This window comes from Ambystoma mexicanum, chromosome 12, assembly GCF_040938575.1.
Source record: "Ambystoma mexicanum isolate Mex_15411 chromosome 12, UKY_AmexF1_1, whole genome shotgun sequence".
In the NCBI taxonomy this organism is placed as follows: Eukaryota; Metazoa; Chordata; class Amphibia; order Caudata; family Ambystomatidae; genus Ambystoma; species Ambystoma mexicanum.
Window position 1 is genome coordinate 155926694 of NC_090936.1, and position 25426 is coordinate 155952119.

General features: G+C 47.8%; 1 protein-coding gene across 1 annotated transcript in view; it reads left to right on the top strand.

Moving 5' to 3' along the window:
- The window catches only part of TTLL1 (TTL family tubulin polyglutamylase complex subunit L1), a 500816-nt gene that overhangs the window by 394557 nt on the left and 80833 nt on the right, over positions 1–25426 (top strand). The window contains exon 9 of the mRNA XM_069628218.1: positions 15053–15216. Coding sequence (XP_069484319.1) covers positions 15053–15216 — 164 coding nt within the window. The remainder of the gene's footprint in view (positions 1–15052; positions 15217–25426) is intronic.

Consider the following 25426-nt stretch of genomic DNA (forward strand, 5'->3'; position numbering starts at 1 on the left):
ATACTCATTGTAGTGATTAACGTACTCTTAGTCCATAGTCCCCTTTCCTCCATATGTTCCACCCTCCTCCCTGTAACATCTGTGTCATGAGGCAATCAAAATATTGTTGAGTCTTGAAAGGGGACAGAGGAGTGGTACCGGTGGGCAGAGTCAGTGGAGCGCATGCTCCCAGGGCCGCGCCCCCTACCTAAATTTAATGTGGAAGACAATTTTTCTGGTGAAAAAGGTTGTTTCCCGTTCCTAGCGAGGGACGCCCATACACTATGGAGGAAAGGGGACAATGGACTAGGAGTACGATATTCACTACAGTGAGTGACTTATAATTAATTAGGAATTCTGTTTCTAGACGCTCATGGTGTTGGAAGGAGATGATCCTGTAGATGCACTTTTGATATGCCCGGTGTGTGCCATGTGGCGGGCCGCTTATCTGTTGCCGGCTGGCGTTTGTATCCCGACTGGTGCTTGCATCGCAGGGCATTACTGTGAGAAACCTGAAGGTGTCTCACCCGCTAGTCCCCAGAGATGTGTCATCCAGGTGGCCAGGACATGACCATCACTATTGGATCCAGTTCCTGGGGGTGGACCAGTGGGGGTGGGGGAGGGGGAGGGGGGAGTGTCACCTGGATGAGGGATCTTCGTGGAGTCGAAGTGGGACATGGACGGGTGAGACGCGGTATCCCCTTCCTTGTAACACCATTTCCCCATCCTATCCTGTAGGACAATCAGAAGCTCTCCACTCCCCCCCCTTCCAACATAAACTCTTTCTTACACCGTAACAGACAACAGACTAACGCCAGAATCTCGTTTACCTGATGTCATGAACAGTGGTTGCAATGAAGATATGGAACACCTCCGTCCCCAAGTACCAGCCAGGGAGAGCGTAAAACACTCACTGGTCAGTCATTGAGGCCACAGGTTAATTGGAACAGCAGCAGCAGCAGCAGCAGGATCCCAGGTAGCTAAAAGGAGGACATTGCAGGGTCAAATATTGTACAGTGGAACTAACTGTGAGCAAATCAGGGAAGTAATGAAGGCACCTACCTAAAAGGGTTACTTCAGAAGCTGTGTGGGTATGGAGAGGTGCCAGTCTTCAGAAAGCCCGAAGGTAAACTCCTCGCCCACAGGCTGCTAGGCAACAGGGTTCCAGAAAAGACCTGGGTCTTCAATGATGTTGAGCTTGTTAGTAAGGCCAAAAACTGAAAAGCAGTCTGGTCTGCACACCCCCAGTGGTAGGAAATACAAGGGGCAACCAGGTTGCAGAAGTTCAGGTAAGCGAATCCAGAAATAACCAAAGACCATGGGAAAATCCAAAAGGCAGTCCAGGTAGGTGGAGCCAGACCTCGTAAAACCAGGGAAAGCAGTCAGAATCCTAAGCGGCAAAGGAAAAGGGTAATCCAAATAAGAGTCCGATGGATAAACAGGCCAGAAGTTGGTAGCAAGAATAGCACGGGCAAAGGTCCAAGTAGAACGCTAAGCAGGCTGTGGAAGAAACAGCTGAGAAGCGGCATTCTGTTACAGGAGGCGTTTTATGGCCGTTGTCATGGTGACGCGTCATGTGACCAGCACGTTGATCGCGAGTGACTACAGGCACCATCCTAGCATCCTGTAGTCACCAAGGTAACTTCCAGTGCAGTACCCACCATCGCAGCGGAAACCGCAACCTCCGCGGTCTGCACCTGGTCCCTTCCTTGTGCGCTGCGGAGTACTGCGCCACTGAGGAGCGAGCGCGGAGGCGGCAGTCGAGCATTCCTGCTGCGGGTAAGTGTCTAATGAAGTAGGGTTTGCTGCACCATGACACCTGACTGTGATGCTCGAAATGCATTGGAGGGACAGGGCCTCTGTGTCCTTTATTGCTTTATCATGTATGTTCTGTCTTGTTTTCTGCGCAGGAGTTCATGTGGGACTCCTGGCGGTGCAGCTCTTCCTCTTTTTGGTCATGGTGAACAGACCCTTGGGGCACCCATGGGTGGGAGTACAACCTTATTCTTCTAGTGTATGTTTTTGGGCACCTGTGTGTGGACCACGGAGCAGGGTATGGGCTGGTGGCAGCTCCATGCTGAATTTGACAGGTACTCGTAGTATCCTCCATTTTGGGATACCTAGGCCCTGCCATTGGAATCAGTTGATTCCTGATGGGGAAACAAGATGGCCCCTGTGGCCTCTTGCTCTGTAACGCTCACCTGATTCCCGTAGAGGCGCCGGTCTTGACTGGGCGTATACCGTATCTTCAAAGGTGATGTGTAACACACGGCTGGCTCTTTGGGCTGGACCTCTGTGCACTGTATGTCTGACTCGAAGGGTAAGATGTCTGCAGATAGAAAATATGGGATTAAGGAACTGGGTTATTGAATGTCTCTCTCTTCTTCCCTTTCTCTTCTCCTGTAGAACCCCAAAGGTTAACGCTCTCACCTTAGGTAAGTGAACGCCGTGCTCTCCATCTGCCTCGGGGCAGGGTGCTGTAACCAGTTTCTTCACTGGATAAGGGGAGCAGGCCTCTTGACTTCAGAGGACTGCTGTCCGTCGTTTACTGCACGAACGGTAAGTTTCGAGTAATTCTAATGTCTTTAAAGTCTTTAGTAATGATGTTTCTTGTTTTGCAGGGTTCCGGCGATGGCGGATGACGGGCTGAAGTGAGTTGAAGATGGAGCCCGTGTGATGAATAGAAGCGCCTGGAAGCACGTAAGTAAGCGCTTGTTGCCTGCTTCACGATGCGCTCTAACTGTCTTTTTATTTTGCAGGTACAAGTTCGGAGTGGCTGCAGGGTGCCGGAATACCCACTGGGTTAGATGTGTAAAGGAGTAATGGCACGTGAGTATTAAAGTTCCCCAATGTCTTTAAACGCACCTTGTTTTGTCTTTCAGATGCGGGATGCAGCGCCGAAGGCCTCCGGAGCGTGCGAAGAGTTGGTAAGCTTTTGTCTTTCAGATGCCGAATGCAGTGTGAAGACCTCCGGAGCGCACGAAGAGTAGGTAAGCCTTTGTCTTTCAGATGCCGGAATGCAGCGCGAGGCGTTGGTGACAGCCGATGGACCAGGTAAGTGAAGAGCTGTCACTGAAGACCGTAATGCTAACCTGTTCTTTCTTGTCTTTATAGGTGTTGCTGAAGACTGGATTCAGGATGGTAAGCCTTTTTCCTTAGGCCCACGATCAGATGCAGAAGACACGATGAGCGTTCTGCTGCAGAGGATGCAGAATAACGCAAAGCAAGATTCATCCATCGGGTGTGGTTTAAATAGCCTCCTGTAGTGCTTGGGTGTCTCCTTCCACAGCCACGCCTAGGTAAGAAAAGAGTTCCTGCTTTCCAGAAGAGTTCCAGTGTTCTGAATCTAGGGAGTGGCTCCTGCCCCACCCAACAGGAAAAGTAGTTCCAAACAGAAGAGGATCAGAGGCTCAACTGGCAGGCAAGCAAGCAGCATGGTCTGCTGCAGGTAAGTCCACCCAAGCATTATGAGCCCGGCGCTTCCAGCGCTGGGACTGGGCATATTTATGAGCCTGGTGCCACTGGCGCCAGGACTGGGTCCAAAAGGTCCCAATTGGGACTGGTTGGCACTCGGAACCTGGGTTATGGATCTGCTTCCAAGGGAGTTGGGAAAACCCTGACCTTTTGGAAGCAGAGATCATGACATGCTCTCTATTGCCTGTTACCTTACTTTTCCCAAATTCCCGGGAAGCCCTGACTCTGTCCCTTCCCCCTGACTGGCTGTTGGATGGAAGTTCCATATATGGTATTGTGGGGAAGTCCAGGCCAAAATGGCTGGAGCCTTCCCATTTACTGTATCTTGTGGGTACGCCAGTGGGCTGGGACCTGGGTGAATGGAGTGTATGACGAGTACGCATTTACTGTTATGGGTGTCGCGTATCTAGTGGTTGACACAATGACTGAGACTGCCCTGTCCGAAACTGGTATGAATGCAGTGTGGAATGCTGAATGGCAGAGTGCTTGTACGAATCCACATTCTGTGTTGCGAGTGTCTGGATGGAGAAGAATGTCCTGAATGCACTGTGAGCCTGATTGGCTGCCTGATGGTCAGAATGCCCTTCTGAATTATTGGTTGCCTGAGTGTGACCCCGCAGAGTGAATGGGAGATCAACAGTATATCTGGGGGCCTCTCACTGATGGAAATTGTTCAGAAGCTGAAGTTGATACTTGATGCTTAACCTTGAAGCTTGTTGGAAGAAGAATTGGTGCTGCTGTCCTTAGCTAATCTGAAAGCTGCGTGACTGTCAAGGAACTGATCCAAGAGAGGACCTGGCTAGGAGACGTCTTCCCGAGCTACGAGGGACCATCGTGCACAAGCTGATCTTTGCCAAAGCTCTCTGGATGTCAGACCCTCGAAAGGCTGCTGACCAGAGACGGGGGCCGCTGTGGAATCACAGAGTGAAGCACCCGGACATTAAAGTCCCTCACCGTCAATGACCGCCGACCAGAGCCGCAGTGCTCCTTTGCGTAAGAACATGGAAACAAGAATTCCCGTGCTCATCATCGTCGACCATTTTCGTCCTGTCGGAGAAAGTCAAGGCCGCCGAGGAGAATCCGCCAGTGGGTTTCCCGCCACTCGAAGACCGCAGAGACGCTGACGACTTGACTCCCCTGCTGGGCCAAAGTTCTTCATTAACTCTTTGCAGCAACAAACTCTCATCGCTGAGGTGCACTTCACGATTCAGCTTGCAGGTCGTTTTCGACCGATCTTCAACAAGCACCGCAAGAACTGAAGCTGCTGCTTCAACAACAGTGTTAACCGTTTTCTTCATCGAATCTCGACGACCCGTGGCTCCTGCCTTAAAGGGGGTGCACTCAAGAAGGGCCTGTCGACGACTCACTGAAGAACTCTATGAAACCAGGTACTTTCAAGTCATGGAACCTTTTAGGAGGACTCAAGACGATATTGAGCATAATTGGACTGGGCTTGTCAAATAAGCTTCATTTACAGGATGCCCAGGTGGGGGGATCCTCGCATAGAACCGTCTCATGGTAGGTGGGATAGACTGTTCTGCCATTGTTTTAACTTGCATTCTTTCTGTGGTCTATCATTGATTCATCTTATAATCTGATTCATATGCTATTTTGGGGCTAATAGTCATGGACGTATTTTAATGGAATCGATAGAAAGAGTGGTACCACATAGACCTGTATATATTTGCCAGGATAGTATTGCCAGAGTACAAAGTGTGTTATTGTGATTGTGTTTATAACCTTGAACCTTAATTATGTAAAGACTGTGTTTTCACTAACATAGTGTGTGGACATTCCTTTTGGGTGCTTGGGGACTACACTGTACTTATGAACCTGCCGCATCATCTCCTGAGAGCTAAGCCTTGATTGCTCGCCACATTTTACCAATATAGAGAATCTTGGCTGGGGTGCTCTGTGCCTCTCCTCTGCCATATAGAGAGCAGGAGTACACACACCCCCCTCCAGTGCTCTACACTCACATGTCCCAACACACAGGTCAGGCAATTGACAATGCCATGCACACCTGGCAGCCCTTCACCTTCCCCACAGGTATAAAAGGCGGAGCACAAGAGCACACCCCAAGGAAGGCCGAATGCATGAGGAGACAGCTATACCGGACCGGCAGTTCAAACAGAGGAGAAAGGTGGCAAGACCTGGAGGGACAATAAAGGGCGAAATGCCCTTGCCCTTTTCAAATCAGACACGCAAAGCCTCCGAAAGGGAAATCATAAGACCGGGAGTCACAGCTGGGGTGTGGAGAAACAGATGTCAACGGTGCACGGGAGCCTCGCACATTGATAACACAAGCGGGGAGGCATACTGGCTACCGTCACTACCGTCCTCTACTCTAGAGACAAGCCAACGGGTTCAGCCCAGCCGGTTAGTCGGAGAAAGCAGATAGCAAGCAGAACTGTGTTGAGCGCCAAGGGTACAATTGCCAACAATTTGTGAATGCAAGGAACTTGTGAACTAAGAACTTGTGTGTGTTTGAACTTTTTTTTGAATGCCCAGAGAAGGGCCAGCTGCAGAGTGGTCAGGCACTGCAGGAGTACTCAATCTAAGGACTCTGGCTGGCCAATTCTTTTTGGTACCGAAACTGCAAGTACCAGAAGACCCTAGGAAAGGGCAACGTGAGATGTCGGAGTGGTCCTGCAAGGTTCACGTCGAATCCCTTGTGCAATCGAAAGTCTCTGACCCATCGCCGAGAGAAATCTAGGGGAAGGGAACCCACACTTTCTGATAAAGATGAGCAAATCATGAACTGTGTTTGAAATGCATGAACTGTGTTAAAGAAGGCCATAGTAAGCCTGACGCAGGGAGGCCCATTTTGCAATGAGGATCCAAGCCCGGCGGAGGGAGGCCCTAGGGGCGAAGAGCAATTGCCCAAAGGTGCAAAACCACCAAACTGACTTTTGTTTTTGTTGTTTTGGAACCAGTAGGCCTTCTAAGTCAAGAGACTTTGAGGAAAGAGACTTGACCCTTGAAGGTACTGGTATCGTGAAATAGACTTGTGAACCTCGCGCTGGAGAGGCCCAGGAGTGTGCTGTGCTCAGGAGACCCACCTTGCCCCATGCTGAAAATGTGGAAAAGGGGACCCCGCCATACCATCCTGACATCGTTTTGTGAACACTTCATTCTTTTCTTGTGAACATTATCCCACACTCTTTTTGTAACTCAGTCGTAAGGATTGGCAATAGGTGTTTTAGTATAGGCCCTTTTTATTTGAAAAGACGGTACTAGGACTGCCTTATTATTATTTGATGGTCGTTGCTTGCTCCCATCTTAGCTTTAGGTTTAGAGTAGGCGTTTTTTTCACCCATTTATGAACACCTTTGAACTGTGATCACATGTATCTGTCTTTACTGTTGCCACCATGAGTTCCTTACATTACTCCCCCGGCGGGGGTTCACGAACTCAGTGAGGGAACGCTGGTTGCTGCATGGCAGAACACACTATGGCAGCCATTTTTTCTGTGCTCATGACGAGGTTGAGGCCCTGCCCCTGAGCAGCATGTGCACGCCATTGGCAACATAATTCTGGTTGTTATGGGAGGCATGTTTAGCCCACGGCACGCCAGAAACTATTTAAACCAGCCTCTTATTCAAGTCGTTGTGTCAACGCTCTGAGCACTGTAGTGTTTTCCCCTCAGTACTTGCTAGCCTCTTTCCCGGTACTCTTTGTTTATCTCTTGACTTCTGTCTGCCTTGCCTTTCCACCTGTCCTGTTCCTCGCCTTGATTTGTTCTCCCCTGTCAGCCTGCCTTACGTTTATTATTATTATTATTATTATTGAGCGTGGACCTAGCTTCGAGTAGTAACAGAGTGCTTTACAGAGGTAAACAACAATACAGATACACAACAGGGTGGGTTACAGAGATACACACCAGTGCTGATGCATAACTGAGCGCTTTTCAGCGTTAACAGAACCGATATACAGCCAGGGGTAGGGTACTGACGGCCACAGAGGAGGGGTACAGCTGTACAGGATGGTGGAGAGGAGAGGATCGAACAGCGTCTAGCGAGTCAGGTGACGCAGGGGGGATGGGGGTGACATGATGGCCTAGGTGTTGAGGAGGAGAGACTCCTTAAAGAGGTGAGTCTTGAGTTCTTTGCTGAATTGTAGTAAGGTGGGGGTTAGTCTGATGCTGATATGGAGGAGGTTCCATAGTCTTGGGGCGTAGGCAGAGAAGGCTTGTTTTCTGGTCCTTTTCTTTTTGCAGCAGTGTATTTCAGGTATGCACGTGTCCTGGCTTCTGGTTGTGCACTGTCCACCAGAGATGCTGAGTTTCTCCGCAAGGTAGGTGGGTGACTTGAGGGTGACTAACTTATAGAGGATGCAGCAAGACTTGACAGTGATTTGTGCATGCAGTGGGAGCACGTGAGGTTCGATGAGGGCCAGGGTGATGTGTTTGTATATCTGTGTAGACCCTTGATGAGGCGTGCAGCCACGTGTAGGGCACTTCTCGGGTGCACAAGCAAGGACAACGGGAGGCCTTCGAGGAGGTCTTTGTCCCCATCAGGTGTGATAGGACCAGTGCTTCAACAGTGGCTCTAAAGCTGTCCGGAAGGAGGAAGGGCTAGACTTTCTGTAGGAGGGAGACTTTCCTTGGTATAATTGCCATTCCCTGTCTTCTCCCTTTCTACGGCTGGACTTTAGTCTTCCTCCTTGGCCTCCAGCCCTCAACTGCAGCTCTTCCCTGCCTGCCCTCTATCCATCCTGTAGACTGCACACGGTGGGAAACTACCAGCATTTCTTCAGCCACACGCCTGTTGGGAAGATCTGTCTGTCAACCTTGTGAACCTACCATCGTTTTTATCTATTAGCGACTCCCCTGTCTGCGTTTCTTCACTGTCCTGGTGCCACGTTAATCTGGGGAAGCCGAATAATGGTATAGGGAGTGGTTTGCAAGAAGTCTGAGTTTTGAATTCCTCAGGCGTCCTTGTTTGTGACACCTCCTCATGTCAACCTTACAACGGACAAATCATTGGATTCACGAAGACCAGTTTCTGGAAACAATGGTAAACAAAGGAAGCGTGACATGATCCTTGACAACTTTTTACTGTAATTGAAAGATAATATGTGGATAATTTTTTACCATGTGCATTTTATTAATCATGTGTGATTTTAATGGTTAATTTTTTTGTAAGGTTTGTAATAGACCAATAAACAAAGAAATGCATGCGTTCATAGCAATGTTCAGTATATCAAAGGTGTATTATCGAACTTCAAATTTAGAGATTTAATTTTCAAACTTTGCTGTCAACCTATATTGATTTAGCCATTTTTGTAAAAACCCTTTCGTTCTTCCACTTAAGTGTGCCGTCCCATAATGTGCCAAAAAACCTAGCCTTGAGTATAACGTAACATAGCACCTAATTTTCCCCACTGCTTTTCTTTGGGCATCTTAAACTTGCTTGCATTACTAGATTGTGTGCATTCTACCCACCTCTGTTATTCATCATGAGACGCAAGTTTCTGCTTAACCTTCTCAACGACATGTTCTGTCCCACAACATGGAGCCCATTTAGCCACTTACAAGTGACAAAGTGAAGACTTTGGTCCAATCCAAGACCCTCAGATGCCGTTATGCTGCTTATTAACCAACGCTATAAACATTCCACCCGTCCTTTGAACTAAATCACACAAAGTCGGTGCTGGTTACTGGAATCTTGTCACTTTGAATTTTAGGCCACTTTGCTCAGACCTAGTTACATTGGTCATATTCTTGGATCCAGGTTCTGACATTGAGGACATTGGATGATACCACTCTGTCACTCTTAGTCTGGTTTCCCCTAATCGGTGAGAGCATTAGCCTCCGCCCCATTTAGCATTGATGTGCCCTGCAGCCTCATTTGAATTTAGCCTCTGTATGCCTTACCTTATTTAGCCTTAATGTGCCCTGAAGCCTCATTTGAATTTAGCCTTTGTATGCTTTTGCCTTATTTAGCCTTGATGCGCCCTGCTGCCTCATTTGAATATAGCCTCTGTATGTTTTTGCCTTATTTAGCCTTGATGTGCCCAGCAGCCTCATTTGAACTTAGCTTCTGCACGCCCTGCTTTATTTAGCCTTGATGTGCCCTGCAGCCACAATTGAATTCAGTCTCTGTGCTCGACACCGTTAGCCTCTCTTAACCAATTGGTGCCCCCCAACTACAATTCAACTCAGCCCTCTTTACCTCGTACGGTGTTCACACTGTCTGCACAGCTGCATGCTGTTGACCAATCACCTCCCAGATTCCTAGGACTGACTGTATTGGGTGTCCAGTCAATTGGTCGACAGCAAACTGGTCGACTGCAATTTGGTCGACACCATTTGGTCGAATGCCAAATGGTCGAATTTTTTTTTTTTTTTATATATATATATGTGTTTTGTGGGTTTTCGTGTGGGGAAAAAAAATAAAAAAGAAAAAAAAGGGGGTTGGGGGGGGGGGGGACCCCCCCAAAAAAGGGGTAAAAAAAAAAAATTCGACCATTTGGCATTCGACCAAATGGTGTCGACCAGTTGTCCTGTCGACCAAATGTTTTCGACCAATTGACTGGGAACCACTGTATTGCAACCAGCGTCTGTTAACACCTGCTTGGTGCCTCACCATCTTCTCAACACTGTTTGTTTTGTTTGTTTATTTGGTAATGCGCACCAAACCCTCAGGTAGACGGGCGCAGCAGTAAAAGAATTCTCGAGGCTTGGTTACAGTGCCTGTTGTAGGCAATTACATACATGCAGATGAGGTACAGTAAAGTAATAAATGCAATGGAATACAGTATCTAGAAGGGGGGGGTATACCTGATTAGGTACAAATCAAGGCCACTTATTTACAATAGGTTTATACAGCATATACAATATTTATGTGAAAGTGCAGATCATATAATACAGTGTAAAGTATTAGAGCTTGCTGACCCAGGTGAACAGTTGGAGGCCAGGCTCGGCCAGTGCGTCCAGAAGGATAGTAGGTGACTAGTGTTAAAGGTCACTGGTGCAGAGCCAGTCAATAGTGCTATGTCTAAAGCTGGTGTAAGGTAGTGGGCGTCTAAGGTTAATTGGGAGTGTATTCCAATATTGCGCAGCTTTGACTGGGAAGCTGGTTCCTCCAGCCGTGGAACGCTTGAATCGTGGGGTTTCAAGCATGAATAAATTGGCAGTCCTGGTGGGTCGGATTGTGGATTTCCTCCGAATTCTTTCCGCTAGGTATGGGGGAGCTAAGTTGTTTAGACATTTGGAAGTTATGGAGCTAGTTTTGAGGAAGATTCGGTCTTTTATTTTTAGCCAGTGGTTATTTTTCCTAAGTATAGAGATGTGCTCTCTGGATGGGACATTCAGTGCTACTCTTAGGGCATTGTTTTGCAGTCGTTGTAGTTTGTCCGTGATATATTTGTTAGCTCCAGAGTACAGGGCGTTGCAATAGTCTAGTCTAGACATAATTAATGCATTGGCACTGGTATCATGTTACCACGCTACTCCTCCCACCCAAAGGCTACTGTTCTCCTCATGGAGAGCACCCTTCTTACTGTGGGTTTCTACCTGTGCGTTCCGCTTATCATTAGCCAGTTTACCTACACCCAGCACCCTGAGCGCTGGTACCATGGCCCCTACCTACAGACCGCTGGACACCCACCTGAACATTGAGCTTCAACACCACAATATCTACCTTAACGCCCCGGCCTTATGGCTTGACCACTTTACTAAAAAACCCACACCTAACCAACCTTGCTCTACCCACCTAAGAAACAAAAGATTAGGTACCAGATTCTTGGGCATGAAGGGACACCCTATGCACCCTAGCACATACTCTAAACCCCCGAAGCCCAACCTGTCTACCCCCCCACCCCCAGGCCACCATTGCACCCACTCCTCATTGTCCCTTGACGACTCCTGCCTCTTCAAGCAAAGTCAGATTGATCAAGGCCGCTTTGGTCAACGCAAGGTCATTAGCAGCTCACGCACTGGACATTGCTGATCTTATCAAGACTCAGGAGCTAGACTTCATTGCCATCTCTGAGACCTGGTTGCACCCTGCTTCGGGCCCGGCACTCTCCTTGGCCATTCCCCCCGAGTACTCCATTTCCAGATGTGACCGCACCTCCAGAGGCGGCGGAATTGCATTCATCCATAAAAACTCATTGGGACTTAGAACCTTACTGAGTATTACTCTGGAATCCGCTGAGCTACTCTGTCAAACTTCCACTATCTGCCAACCAAACGTCCACCATTCATCTAATATACAGACCCCCGGGTCCCCCCATATCGTTTGTGAATGACATCACTTCCTTAGTACTGGACAAAGCGAAAACTAACTCTCAAACTATCATCGTAGGAGACCTTAATCTAGGCCACCAAGACCCCAATGACCTCCCGGACATTGACTTTGCCAACACCTTATCGGATCTAGGCTTCTCCCATCATATTCACGAACCTACTCACATCAAAGGGCGGTCCTTAGATTGACTAAGCGACACTAACTGCAATATTAGCCTGCTCTCGAATGCCCCTTGTGCCTGGTCGGACCATCATATTATCACCTTCAACATTGAAGCAGCACATCTACCCACGCCTCCTGTCGCTCCAGCCATCCTTACCAGAAACAAAAAGAACATAACCCCTGATGAGTTACTCCCCCCTCATCCTCCCCTCCCTCAATAATGTCACAGACTCTTGGTCAGACCCTACTATCTTAGCGATACCTATAACCAGACAGTGCTCTCAGCCATAAATTTCATCGCCCCGCTCAAACTTAGGAGGCCCAAACAACATGCGCACCTCAACACGTGGTTCAAACCACAGCTCAGAGCCTTACGTAAAGAGAAACGCAGTGCAGAGTCACGCTGGAAAAGTCACCCATCTGACACCCAGAAGGACAGTCTCTTCCTAGCTACGCTCAACTACAAAGAAGCCATACTCCAGGCCAAAAAAGAATCCTACAATAACCGTATCCTGTCAGCACAATCGAATACTAAGGAACTATTCAAAATTCTTAAGGAACTTGAGACTCTGGCAGCACCCCCTGACTCCTGCACCAAAGATAGCAATTCTTGTAACAACCTACAGACAGCACTTCTGGGCAAAATTGCAACTCTCCAAACTAAAATTAGAAACAAACAGTCTTTACAGTCAGACCAACCTCTGACCATTCCCACACCTAACACCCGCAAAGCCAACTTGACCTATAAACCATTAGCCTTCTCCCCTCTCACCACTCTTGAAGTAGAACGAATCATAAACAACCTCAAACCCTCTAATTGCCAAGGTGACCCTTGTCCGGTGCCTATCATCAAGGCAGCTGCCCACGACCTAGTCCCTTTATCACAGCCTTTATAAACGCTTCTTTCAAAACTGGCATAGTCCCTGACAACCTCAAGGATGCCTGGGTGATCCCACTACTCAAAAAACCATCCATTGACCCCAACATACCAACTAATTTTAGACCAATCACTTCGGTCCTGTTCCTGCTCAAGAGCCTAGATCGGGCAGCATACCTGCAAATCCAAGACTACGTTGAATCTAACAATCTCCTGGGGCTAAGACAATCAGGATTCTGCCCCAAACATGGAACCGAAACAGCCTTGATTGACCTGAAAACTCAGATGGAGATACTAAAGGACAATGGAAAGTTAGCGCTACTCCTTCTCCTTGATCTGTCCGCGGCATTCGACTTGGTTAACCACCAAATACTTTGCCAACATCTCAAATCTGCGGCCCACATCTCGGACTCTGCCAATCCCTGGGTCTACTCCTTCCTAAGCAACAGGTCCATGCGGGTCTTCTCACCCACAGCATCAGCTGACCCCTCCCCAATTCATTGCGGTGTCCCCCAAGGCTCTTGTGTATCGCCCACGCTTTCAACGTATTCACCAAACCCCTTTTCGATGTGCTCAATTATCTGGGTGTCTCCTACACTAACTATGCGGATGACACCCAGATACTTATTCCCATCACTGGTGATTACACAACCGATACCAAATCTTTGAATGATGTCTATCTGGTCATCCAGGCCTGGATGGTCCAACATGAACTATGTCTTAACGACGATAAGACAGAGCTTCTATTATTAGGATCTACTCAACGTCTCAATAAATTACACCAAGCCTTCAAGTCTTTTACCATTGACGGTAATGACATCAAGGTCTCTAAAGACACCAAAACTCTAGGAGTCTACCTGGACTCTGCTCTATCTCTGAACAGACAAACAAATGCAGTAAGGTCGGCATCAGCCTATACTTGCAAACTGATTACCGCCTGCAGACCTTTTCTGCACCCTCAGAACTGTATTACCCTGGCAAGAACACTCATGTCCAAAATCGACTACTGTAATGCCCTCTACCTGGGGACTAGCCAATCTAACCTCAACAAACTGCAAACTATCCAGAATAATGCCATAAGGGCAGCCGTCAATATCCCCAGACGGGCTCATATCTCCAAAGTCAGATCTGAGCTACGTTGGCTTCCGGTCAAACAAAGAATCGCCTTGAAAACACTAACCTTGACTCATGAATGCTTGGACAACAAAGCCCCACCCTACCTCTCCTCTCGTCTCACACTCCACACCTCCACAATGCCCACTAGATTAGCACAAACTCACAGCCTCATCCTGCCTAGATTCAAACTCCAGAAAGCGGGTGGGGTGAGCTTCCCTGTCCTAGCTTCAAAACTCTGGAACTCACTTCCTGCTTCCATTAGAACCGAGCCTTCGTTCCAGTCCTTTAAGAACAATACCAAATCATGGCTGTTCACGCAGAATGCTTGACGTACCTTCACTTAGACTCGATACCGACTTGTAATATACTGTACTTGTGTATATACTCTATAACGTACTGTGTAATGTAATTTGTGCATATTGTGTATTTGTAACCTTGTATCTAAGAATATGCGCCCGGTTGCCCCTGGGCCTGGTTGCGCTTTACAAATAAAATAAACTAAACCAAACTAAACTAAGCCTTGAGCATTTTAATACACCGGACTGTTGTCTGCAAGCTGAACCGTGCCTCTGATCATTGCGGTAAACTGAACAAGAGCATTTTACCATCAGACAGGTTGACTAACCCAGTGGAGTAACTTTGCTGACAATGTTGGGGGGGACATGACATCTGAAGAAAAGGTGCCCCAGCCAAATGAATGGGGACAAAAGTGTGCCATGAAAGTTGAGGGGGACAAACGTCCACCCCCTAAAATTACGCCCATGGACTAACCTCTGAAATGTGTTTAATTTCACACGCTTTAACCACTTCCTTGCTCAGGATGTGCAAGGCTGATCTGTTGTGCAGGCCATGGACAGCATTTTGCTTAACCCCCTGTTTTTATGAGTGTATGATCTGTATTCTGCCACTGAAAGCTGAGGACTAAATGGAACGCTCTAAGATCAGACAGAGATTTCAGATGGGTCGTGTTAACCAAAAATCGTACCATTCTCCTTGTCCATTTTCATAACGCATTCCTCATTTTAGAATCATGATAAGCACCTTTAGCTGAAGCTTGGCATAGATGTATGTTTGTGTGCCTATTTTGTTCAGTTTGAGTTTAAAATGACCAAAACCAATGCAGGATTAACTAAGACATGTTCCAAATCACAAATCAATAGCCTTAATAATAGTTTTTTTTCTATTTCAGGTCAATGCTTCCCCATCTCTAACTTCTAGCACAGCCAATGATCGCATACTGAAGTACAACCTTATCAATGATACACTTAATATTGCCTTACCTAATGGGGAAATTCCAGACTGCAAGTGGAACAAACCTCCACCCAAAGAAGCTCTTGGGAATTATGAAATGTTGTAAGTTTTGCACTGGGAATTGTTGTTGTTGAACCGTCCATTTTATCTCCTTATTTGTGTCCCTATTGCTGCAACAGACCGGGCAGGAAAGGACCAGACCTTCCACTGTCCTAGGTTTGAGAGGATTGTCTTTGTTTTACAGACAGAAGTGAATCACATTATCTCAATGGGATATTGTGCGCTGCAAAATCATGAATATATTTTCTTTGTGCATGCATGTTCCATAGTCACCACCCTGCTTCCTCAGACCTGTGATTAGACTGTAAGCATCTATCATGCAAAGCGATCACTAAAATGATATTGAAATGTTTCAAAAAGCACTCCTCACTCATTGGGGATATTACTGTTGAACCCATAAAGCAGCAACATTTGTTTAGCTTCTATGTACCAGTGAAAAAGGATCCTATCATAATCGAACCTATCTAACCTGATACAAAAAAGAGGTCTTGGTGAAACTGCTTCACTCTGCACAAGAAAATGGAACACTCTTAATGTTTCTTCCACACTGGGCAATGTCACTTACTTCAATGTTCAGTCTTCAGGCATAGTAAACTAGGGGGTTACATCTCTATGTGCCCCCTACCTCGTACGGTCATTGAAACGTTATTACTAAAATGTGAATTAAATGCTTGAGTGCAGGTTTTATGGTTCCTGAAGAGCCCACACACTTGCCATATTTTAGAACCTGCTGGAAAAGACCCATTTGTCTTTTTTTGCTGTTAAATAATCTGTTTTTCCAAAATGCAGTGTAGTAGTGGAAATTAAGTTAAATACAATTGTGACAAGGAGGATAGCTCAGCGGCAACGTGCTTCCCTTGGAAACAAGACGACATGTAGCAACACAGGTCCGATTCCCCGGGTCCACGATTAGAAACCTCTGGGTATTAAGTGCGTTATAAATAACCTATCATATCATACTAATGTCTGTGAAAGGAGGAAGTCCTACATTAAAGGTGCTATCAAGTGAATGATGCCTTAAAGATGTTACAAACTAAACAAGGCCTCACCTAACAAATAAGGGCATTGAGTGATACATTGTGTGCTTGTTGCTTTTCACTGCGTAGCTCTTTTTCGGTTAACAGTCTTTTCTTACTGTATCTCTGTCCCATCCCTTTCCTCTCATGTTATGTCCTTTCTAATCCTTTCACCCCCCTCTGCCCCGTACTCCCCCTGGTCCTTGAATTCTACTTTCTAATCACCTAATATCTGCTAAAATCATCGCTCGTGACTCTCTACATAAATGCTCCAATTCCCAGCAGGTCTTATTGGGTTTTCTTTAAATACACTCATTTTGAGTGACGACAATGTGCTTTAAATCTGAGTTGACCTTAATTTGCATTGAGTGAGGTTTTTTGATAATTTTATTGTATTTCTATTTATTTAACAAAAGGGTGCTTTGACCTGAAACACTGTATAAAAGGACAGTAACAGAGGTTGGAGCAGTCCTATTCAGGGAATGCTACAAAAGGTTCAGGGAAAAGGAGAGGGTTAATACTTCATTGACTGATGCCAAAGTACAATTAGGAACAATGAATAAGAACACTACAGATTAATGTAGGGAAGGCATGGTATCACAACTATTTCCACTGCCACAATGGATACAATTTGTGAAACCTTTATTGAAAATGTTGGTGTTGCAGAAACTCCTATTCTGCCCTATATCTAAGATGGCAGTAGTCTTGACCATCAAACCATAAACAAAACAGTCCTAGTGGAGTCTGTCAAAACAAAATGGCCTATACTAACAAAAACCTAGTGCCTGCCTGCCTCTTGTACAAAAAGTGTAAAAAGGAGAAAATGTATTCATGAGGAAAAGTCAGTGTTCAAATTATAATGTGGCTGAGCCAGCTCTCCTCCCCACATTAGGCCTCACAAGATAAGGCGATCCTTGTAGGCAGGATGACACACTCTGGCTCATCTTCTAACACAGTTCAAAACCCGTCTGGCCCTTTCTCTGACTTTCAAAATAATGTTTCAACCAAAATGTTCACAAAGGTCCCCCTCTGCCCGACTCAGACCTTTCACCACACAGTTCTCGTAGGCCCCCTTCTGCCAGGCTCAGACCTCGCACAATACAATTCACACAAAGTTGGAAGGAGGCTCCCTTCCACAAGCTTAATATACTTCGGGTCTCCCTCTCGGGCTCGGACCACTTTCAGATATCCAAGTCTTTCAAATGTGCGTGACTTTCTTTACTGACCACCGCAGGACCACTTTGACTCAATGTTCACAATTTACTTCAGAGAGACTTTCAAATGGGCTACTTCCTTGCACCTGACCGCTCCGTTATTTAGTATCGCTGATCTAGCAGCTGTATTTCAGTTTAAAGTTCATTCATAGGTCTGCCTTTCTTCGTGTCTCATCCACATGCGTGCACTTGTGAGATATGATGTTGCTACTTCATTCACTTTAATACACACCAGTCTCTCTGGTCGCTTGCTAAATCACTGGCTGTATGCGTTTCTTTCTTGTTTTGTGTTTTCCGATTTTCGAGTCAAGGTTAGTACCACAGGCTTGACCTCGCCACCCCAACTCTGCAGGTCAGCCGGGGTGGTCGCTGGCATCCTTGAAACACAACGCAATCTTCACTTGTGGAATCTGGCCTTCTCCATGAGTCTTTCGCGGCCTGTCGGAGGCAAAGATCTCCAGTAGAGAAGCCGTGGGGTTTTCGGCCCGCTACTCTTGTCCCTTGGTCTGTTGCTCTACTCCAGTAGGTGTGTCTTCGTCCCAGAAGTTCTGCTCGTTCTCGTGTTCTGCCTTGCTCACAGTGTGTCTTTAGGTGTTGCCTTTTATTTGTGTGAGGAGAGCTAATTGGTATCAGGTGTATGCACTATGGGAAAGTGCCTGTCCCAATTAATGTGACATGTCCAGTACGATGTGAGACAGTTAGTCTCGTTGCTCTCAGTCACCCTCTTCCTCAGTCCAGTGTTTCTGTATAGAGGGAGTTGGGACTTCGGAAATCCTAAAAAATAGGATGGGGTAAATGAACAAAAAAAGGGGGACTACCGCGTCTCACCATCGGCTATCTCACCCCCCGTCCCCGAAGACCCCTCACCCAGGTGATCCTCCCACACTGGTCCACCCCCAGGAACTGGATGCAAAAGAGTTGGCCGTGTCCTGGCCACATGGATGGCGAGTACCCGAGGACTAGCATTTGAGATACCCTTTGGTTTCCCACACTAATCGCACATATTATGTACATTATGTATGGAGATGTACTGATTGGGTTTATGTACATTTGAATGCTATGCAGGTGTTCCATACATGTGGGAAGGGGTGCTAGAAGGGAGAGACGACTCTGCTGGCTTCTATTTACCCTTCTTTTGATGTGAGAGGGTAGTTTTAAAGGCAAGAAGAGAAGCTATGTTCTTTATAATCAAATGCATTACAGTGGTGGGACGCAATGAGGGTGAATGAGCAGAAGTGGGAGGCAGGTGTGGAAGTGATTGTCTGACTTGGGTTTGAGTCTGAGGGGGAAGGTAAAGGGAGTTTGAGTTAGCCAGGTGGTGCAGTGGGGCAGTATATGAATGGACTCGAATACCAGGAGAAGGAATTTTAAGAGCTCCATGTGTTGCATTGTGTTCCAGCCATTGTGGACATTTGGTAGAGGAGGAGCTTGGTAGGTTGAAGAGACTGCCTGCAGCAAAGTTGAGAATGTTATCGACGGGGAGGAAGTAGTAGAGAGGAAGAGCTTAAAGGATACAAGAGCAGTAGTCATTTCATTTGAGGACTAGAGTTAAGATCAAGGTTTTGGAAGTGTGGTATGGGAGGTGGGTACAGGTTTTGCGAATATTGTGAAGATGTAACCTGACCAATGACACAGTGAAACTAATGAATAGCTGGAACTTTATTTTGCTGCCAAAGGGTGCCCCAAGGCTGTGGGCCCTGGTAGCAGGAGAATGTGGAATGGGAGAAACGGTAGTGGGCGGGGGATGAGAGATAGATGTTCTGGGTCTTGGAAGAGTTGAGCAAAATGAGTGCCATTCAGTGGTGGATATGAGACACAGTTGGATATATGAAAAGATAAGTCAGGGTAAAGCAAGTGAAGGAGAAACGGATTTGGGTGTCACCAGAAAATAGTTGATAGATTTGTTTTCTGAGAGGACATTTAGAATTTGAAGAGGAGCATTTCAAGAACCAACCTTATGAGGCATATCCAGTGTTACTGAGTTCAGAGAAGAGATGCCAGTATTCCAGGATGGAAAAGTACCCAGTCCGATAGGCGATTCAGTCCAGGGCAGAGTTGCGGATGCTGACGTTGGAGACAGTAAGGAGAAGACGGGTGGTCTACCGTTTTAAAGCAGCAGAGAGATCCAGGAGGATGGGAATCGGGGAGAGTTTAGAGTGCTGTGCAGAGGTGAGGAAGCTTGAGATGCGAGTACTGTTTCTTTTGGGAAACTGTTGCGGATGCCAGATTGGAGAGGGTCATAGATGCTGTTGGTCTCTTGCTAATCAGTTATCTGATTTACCACTTTGTGTTGTAGGATTTGTGTTTAGTTGGGGAGAAAAGAGACAGGTCAGTAGTTGGCCGGGTTGTCGGAGTCAGCAGAGGCTTTTTGGATATGGATAGGACAGTAGCAGCCTTGGAGCAGGCAGGGAAGATCCTGTATACAAGCAAGATCGAAGAAACAGGAGAGGTAGGAGCAGGTCATTGTTGCCAGTTTCATGATAGTTTGAGTTGATTGCCTCACAGGATGTGAGCACCCCATTCCAATCTGGTGCCTATGGAAATGCTGGTACGTACCACACAGCACAGCCGCTTCACACTGTAGACTGATCTGCTGTACATGGTCTAGTTTATTTCCAAGGTGGCGCCATATGCTGTTTTCTGTGCATCGAGACACTGAAGAAAAGGGGGACTGCTTCAGCGGCTCCTTGCGTCAACACTCTGATATTACTTCTGCATGATGCTGCCCTCCCCTTTGTTCCTATACTGTTCAACAGTTCACAGTTGTGTCAGCTCTTCTTATGTCATTACTTATTCTATGCCTGCGATCCGTATTCCTTGTCCTGACTCCCATTTCCCTGTATGCTCCAGTTGCTCGTATTTTGACTTCTACGTTAATCACACGCGGTCGCTCACCAGATTAGGGGTTTCCAACTGTTGCCTTTTCCCTCAGGGATGTTGCGGTTGAACTTCCTTTTATAGGTCTAGACTTTCTCAGAGAAAAACTGTTTGGGAAGGTTTGTTGTTGCTTTTCCCCCCACTCATCCACCAGCCCGGCGTCAAGCAAGGCGATAAGTGGGATGCTACCAGCCCTTCTTTAGGACTCTTTCGCAACCTCTGCTCTTCTATCCCTCTCTATTCTTCCCTCTGGCCCGACTCACTGTTCTGATCTCCTCTAACCTCCTCTTCTCTAACATTCTCACCATTCCTCTCTCTTAGAGTGATCACTTACTCCTTTCTTCCCACCTCTCTCTCTTCCCCGCAGGTCAAGCCGACTCTAGCACTGCCACCTATGCTCTCGGTCATCCAACCCATAAAGCGTGTGTCAGTTGAGGCTTTCGCCGCTACTTTCTCTCCTCCTCCTGCACCTTTGGCTGACTCACATCCAGACACATCCCTCTCTAACCTTCAACTCTCTATCTCTAACACTCTGTATGCCCTTGCCCCTGTTGTGAGGATCCGCTTGAAGCCCAAATCCAAGTACAGCGGAGAGGAAGTGGAGGGCATCGGACGCACCCCATGACAAACGGCTTGTCGCCTGGCGCAAAGGCCTTACAGACTCTCTGTCCTCTCTAAGAAGAGAGCCTACATCGTAGCCTGCATCTCTGTGCAATCTAACAACTCGGCTGTACTTTTCAAAATCTGTAAGGAGCTGGCCAATCTTGCTCCCGTCTCTACCTCTCCTAGGCCCTCTGCATGGCCTTGGCCTCTCATTTCACTGCTAAAGCTCAGTACATCCTGTCCACCCTCTCTTCCTCTACATTCTCTTCATCCTCCTCCTCTACCACTCCTGGCCTGTCTGAGGCCCTCTCTCCTCCTCCTTTCCCCTGTTCAAGTCCAATCTATGAAAGTCTTGTCAAAGCTGGTTCTGCCCTACTCATCCAGATCAAGGACCACATCAATACCCTTGCTCTAGCCTCGGCCGGTGTCTGCAATCACTCCTTTGCCACTGGAACATTCCCCTCCCCCTTAAGAACACTCTTGTGCACCCCCTTCTAAAGATGCCCTTGGCCGATCCTTCCACTCTGGCTAACTATTGCCCGATCTCCATCACTCCTTTATGGGCAAACTCTTGGAAAAGCAGGGCCATCTCCCAGCTTAATCGACATACTGAATCTGTTGTTTGCCTCTATGACCACCAGTCTGTCTTCAGAGCAACCAGAAGAACGAAAACTGCTCCCCTGAACACCCTTGAAGACTTGCTCTCCAATCATGACTCTAATCTCCCTTCTGTCCTCGTTCTCCTCGATCTATCCTCTGCTTTTGGCACAATCAACCATGCCATCCTGCTCAATGGTCTCCGCTACAACCTTGTTATTACTGATCAGGCCCTGGCCTGGTTGACCTCCTTTGTCACCGACCGACCCTCTCAGGTCGAACTGGGGTCTTTCCTCTCTTCTATCCCTCTCTCTACTTTTGGTATTCCGAGGGGTCTAACCTCTCTCCCTGGCTCTACAACCACTACCTGGCACCTCTTGCCCACCGCATCGCTACTTTCTGCTCCGATTTTCATTGTTATGCGGATGACACTCTGCTCCCTTTCAGGCTCCCCTCAGCCACCTCTGCCTCTTCTCTCATACCAGACTTTCTGGCCGCAATTCAAGAATGGTGTGCAGCCAATGATCTCTGCTTCAATTCCAGTAAGACTGAGCTCCTTCTCATTGGGACATCCGCTCCCTCCTTTCCTCTCTCTCTCTCTCTCTGGCCGCCTACACTGGGCCCTCTTTCTGCTCCTTCCTGTGAAGCTAAGAACCTTTGTGTCATCTTCGACACCACCCTCTCCTTCTCTCTTCACATCTCTGAGTTCTCTAAGAAGTCATACTATCAGCTGCACCCCCTTAGAGGTATTCTTCCTTTTCACACTTTCCCCCAGAAGCTCACTGTCTCCAGAGCTCTGGTCCTCTCTAGGCTGGACTATTGCAGCAGCCTCTTTTCTAAATCTTCCTGCCTCTACTCTTTGACCTTTACAACTTATCCAGAACAGGACTGCGAGACTTGTGCTTGGCCTCAAGCCCAGGGATCGTTTCTCTCCGACTCTGAAATCTCTTCACTGGCTCCCGTGACTGTAAGGATCAACTTCAAGACCCTCTGCATCATCCACAAGGCTTTCTAGAGCCTAGGACTGCTCTAGCTCCAACTTTGTCTTCCGAAACATCTTCCTTCTCGAGCTTTCCACTGATCCATCTCCAACTCTCTAAGGGTCAGACGCTTCTCCAAGCAGAGTGTTGAGGGCAGATCAAGCTCCTCGGTTGGGTCCTCCCTCTGGAACAGCCTCCCTGCCTCTCTCAAACTTGAGCAGAACCACCTCCGGTTTCGGAAACAACGCAAGAGCTTCCATTTTGCTTCCGCTTACTCTCTTCATCTCCCCTGATGAGGCACCTGACTTCTACTCACGCTGGTCACCCTCTGAACTCAGGCCCAGGCTTCTGCATCTCCAGTTGCCCTTGCACTGCCTCAGGGCTCCCCAGCACTTAAGGGTCGGTATCTGCAACCCTACAGTCCCTTCTCTCTGCACTTATGAGCCACCCGCTGACTGCACTTGTGAGTTAACAGCACATCCCCTTCCGTGCCCCCTGGCACTCTCCCCTTCCCTCTTCCCCGCATTTACGTGATCTGCATGACACAAGGCCTAGTAAGATCGTTATTTTGTCCTCCTTTTATTTCCCCCTTCTAGAAACACTTGTTTACAGGCGTGTTATAAATGCCACATCATGGGGGGTGCTGTGGTGCAGCGATTGAAATTGCGGCTCACGTTTGAGCACCCGCACCAGTTGCCTTCCTCGACCGCATAGCCCCTTCTGCAGAACTTGGTCATGGTACTTACAACCTCCCACTGGTGCCGGACCACTTTGCCCATGTTACGGTCGCACAGCGACATGAAAGGGTGACCATTTAGCTAAGAAACAGAGGATTCCATTCTCTGCAGTGATGAGAGCCGCGAGCGGGCCGCACACAGCTCCTCCCACTACACAATGTGACCTCCTGGCTGTATCCCGCCAGCGGGCCTGAATATGCTGTGCTGGGGAGGCGCATTGACGGCTGTTGCTGAACAGAGGCAAGGGGGGGGGGGGAACGCCCCAGCCTCCTCCCGCCCCCCTGAGCTCATCGGACTGCAGGCCGGGGCAGCCTGTGCTACATATGGGCATCCACAGAGAATATTCTGCACAAGAGGTAGGCCGCCCCATACACACAGTGCCGGTTGGGCCCTCTGTGAATTCAACCAAGGGCAGGGGACAGCATACCACCCCCTCTGGGTGCTGTGTACCCGTGCTGCATGCGGACAACTAGACTGTCATCAATAGCAACTTGCTGGGACCCAGTACCAGGCAATGGACCCACCCTTATCTGGACAGGCCTGTTCAACCTCATTTACTACAACGCTACAACCCGAATAGTGACAACTACTGCCACTTGAAAATTTGCCTGTGGGGGCCACCACGGCGGCCACGAGCGCAGCGCTGACATCACCTGCGGGTGCTGCAGACCTGGGGCAGGCCTGCATTACTCTACCCACTGTCACAAAGACATGAGTGCCTGGAGCAGGTATCCCAACCCGCATTTTGCAACGACCATCTGAGCCCCCATGAGACTGTCTGCTCATACACTTGACTCCAACTCTTCTCCCCTGGTAGTGCATTGGAAACCCTAAACAACTTTCCCAAAGTGTACATGGCACTGAAAGAGCGCTCATCCACTAGCAGGGGTATGCAGCCCACCTTCAGAGCATGACAAAAGGGAGCGCCAAAACCCAATGCTCCATGAATCAGTACACTACAGCTACACTTAAGAAACCAACAACTTCAGTGGCAGCAGTCGCCATGGAGCAGAAACCATCCCATGTCAAGCCTACCCAAACACAACACATGTTGGCATGCATGCATGCAGGAAGGATTTGCTAAAGTACATAGCAAACTAGATGATATGACCAGTAACATTGACTCTATTAAGTTGCGTATAGACAGAATGGACCAGTGTGTTGACTAAGCTGAAACAAGGGTGGACACGGTGGGAGACGACGTGTCCAACCTCTGAACCGAACTAACTACACTCTCCAAGCGGGTTCTACAAGTAAAGAAGAATAATGATGACCTAACGTCGCGATCCCGCTGAAACAATATCTGCATTATCGGGATCCCGGAGAGTAACTCTGAATCCTCCCTGGAGCAATTGATTACAGACACCCTGCAACCACTTTTGGGTGACCCTATACTGTCACTGCAATTTGCTATTGAACACGCCCACACATACCTAGCACCCAGCCTAAACCCGGCGCAACTACATGCCCAATCATTGCTCACATTCTTAATTATCGTGGCTGCGTTGCCATTCTATGGGCAGCGCGCAAACAAGGGGTCCTAATGTTGGGATCAAATAGAATCCACTATATCCCGACTTTTCAGTAGCTGTACAACAGGAAAGAAAATCCTTTTTAGCAGCTAAAAAGACTTTGTGGTGGGAACTTGAAATACGCCATGCTATACCCTGCTAAGCTCTGTGTGGAGTGGAACGGCAAAACCTACTTCTTCACTCTACCAGGAGAAGCCATGAAATTCCTGAATGGGATACTACGGGTACCCAGACTTTATACATGGAGACCAAAAATATGCCTGTGCTTTGACCCAACACTTTGTATATTTACACATCTCATGGGCACTTCCCACGCCAACTGCCTAAAGACCCATGGTCGCTGTCCCTTTACCATCCAATTAGCTGGGAGTAGAGCCCCCCCCCTTCTCTATTGTAGCAATGCGACCGATGGCAGAGAGTCATACTTATGAGTTATTGTTGACTTGAAAGACAGTTGCCCCCATGCAAGCATGCTCTCAGAATTTGGAGTTTTGGAATTTTTCCTTCTTGTTGGGTATGTTGTTAAAGGGATTTCATTTCCTGAGTTTGGCGGGAAATGTGGGTGGAGGGTGGGACCGGGAAGTTAAAGGGCAAAAATCACACATGGCGAACATTGGGCAGACCGTTAGTGTTGCAGTGAACTTCGCAGGAGGGTTAAGACTGAAGACGGGGGAAGAGGAGGTCAGGGTGGGGGCA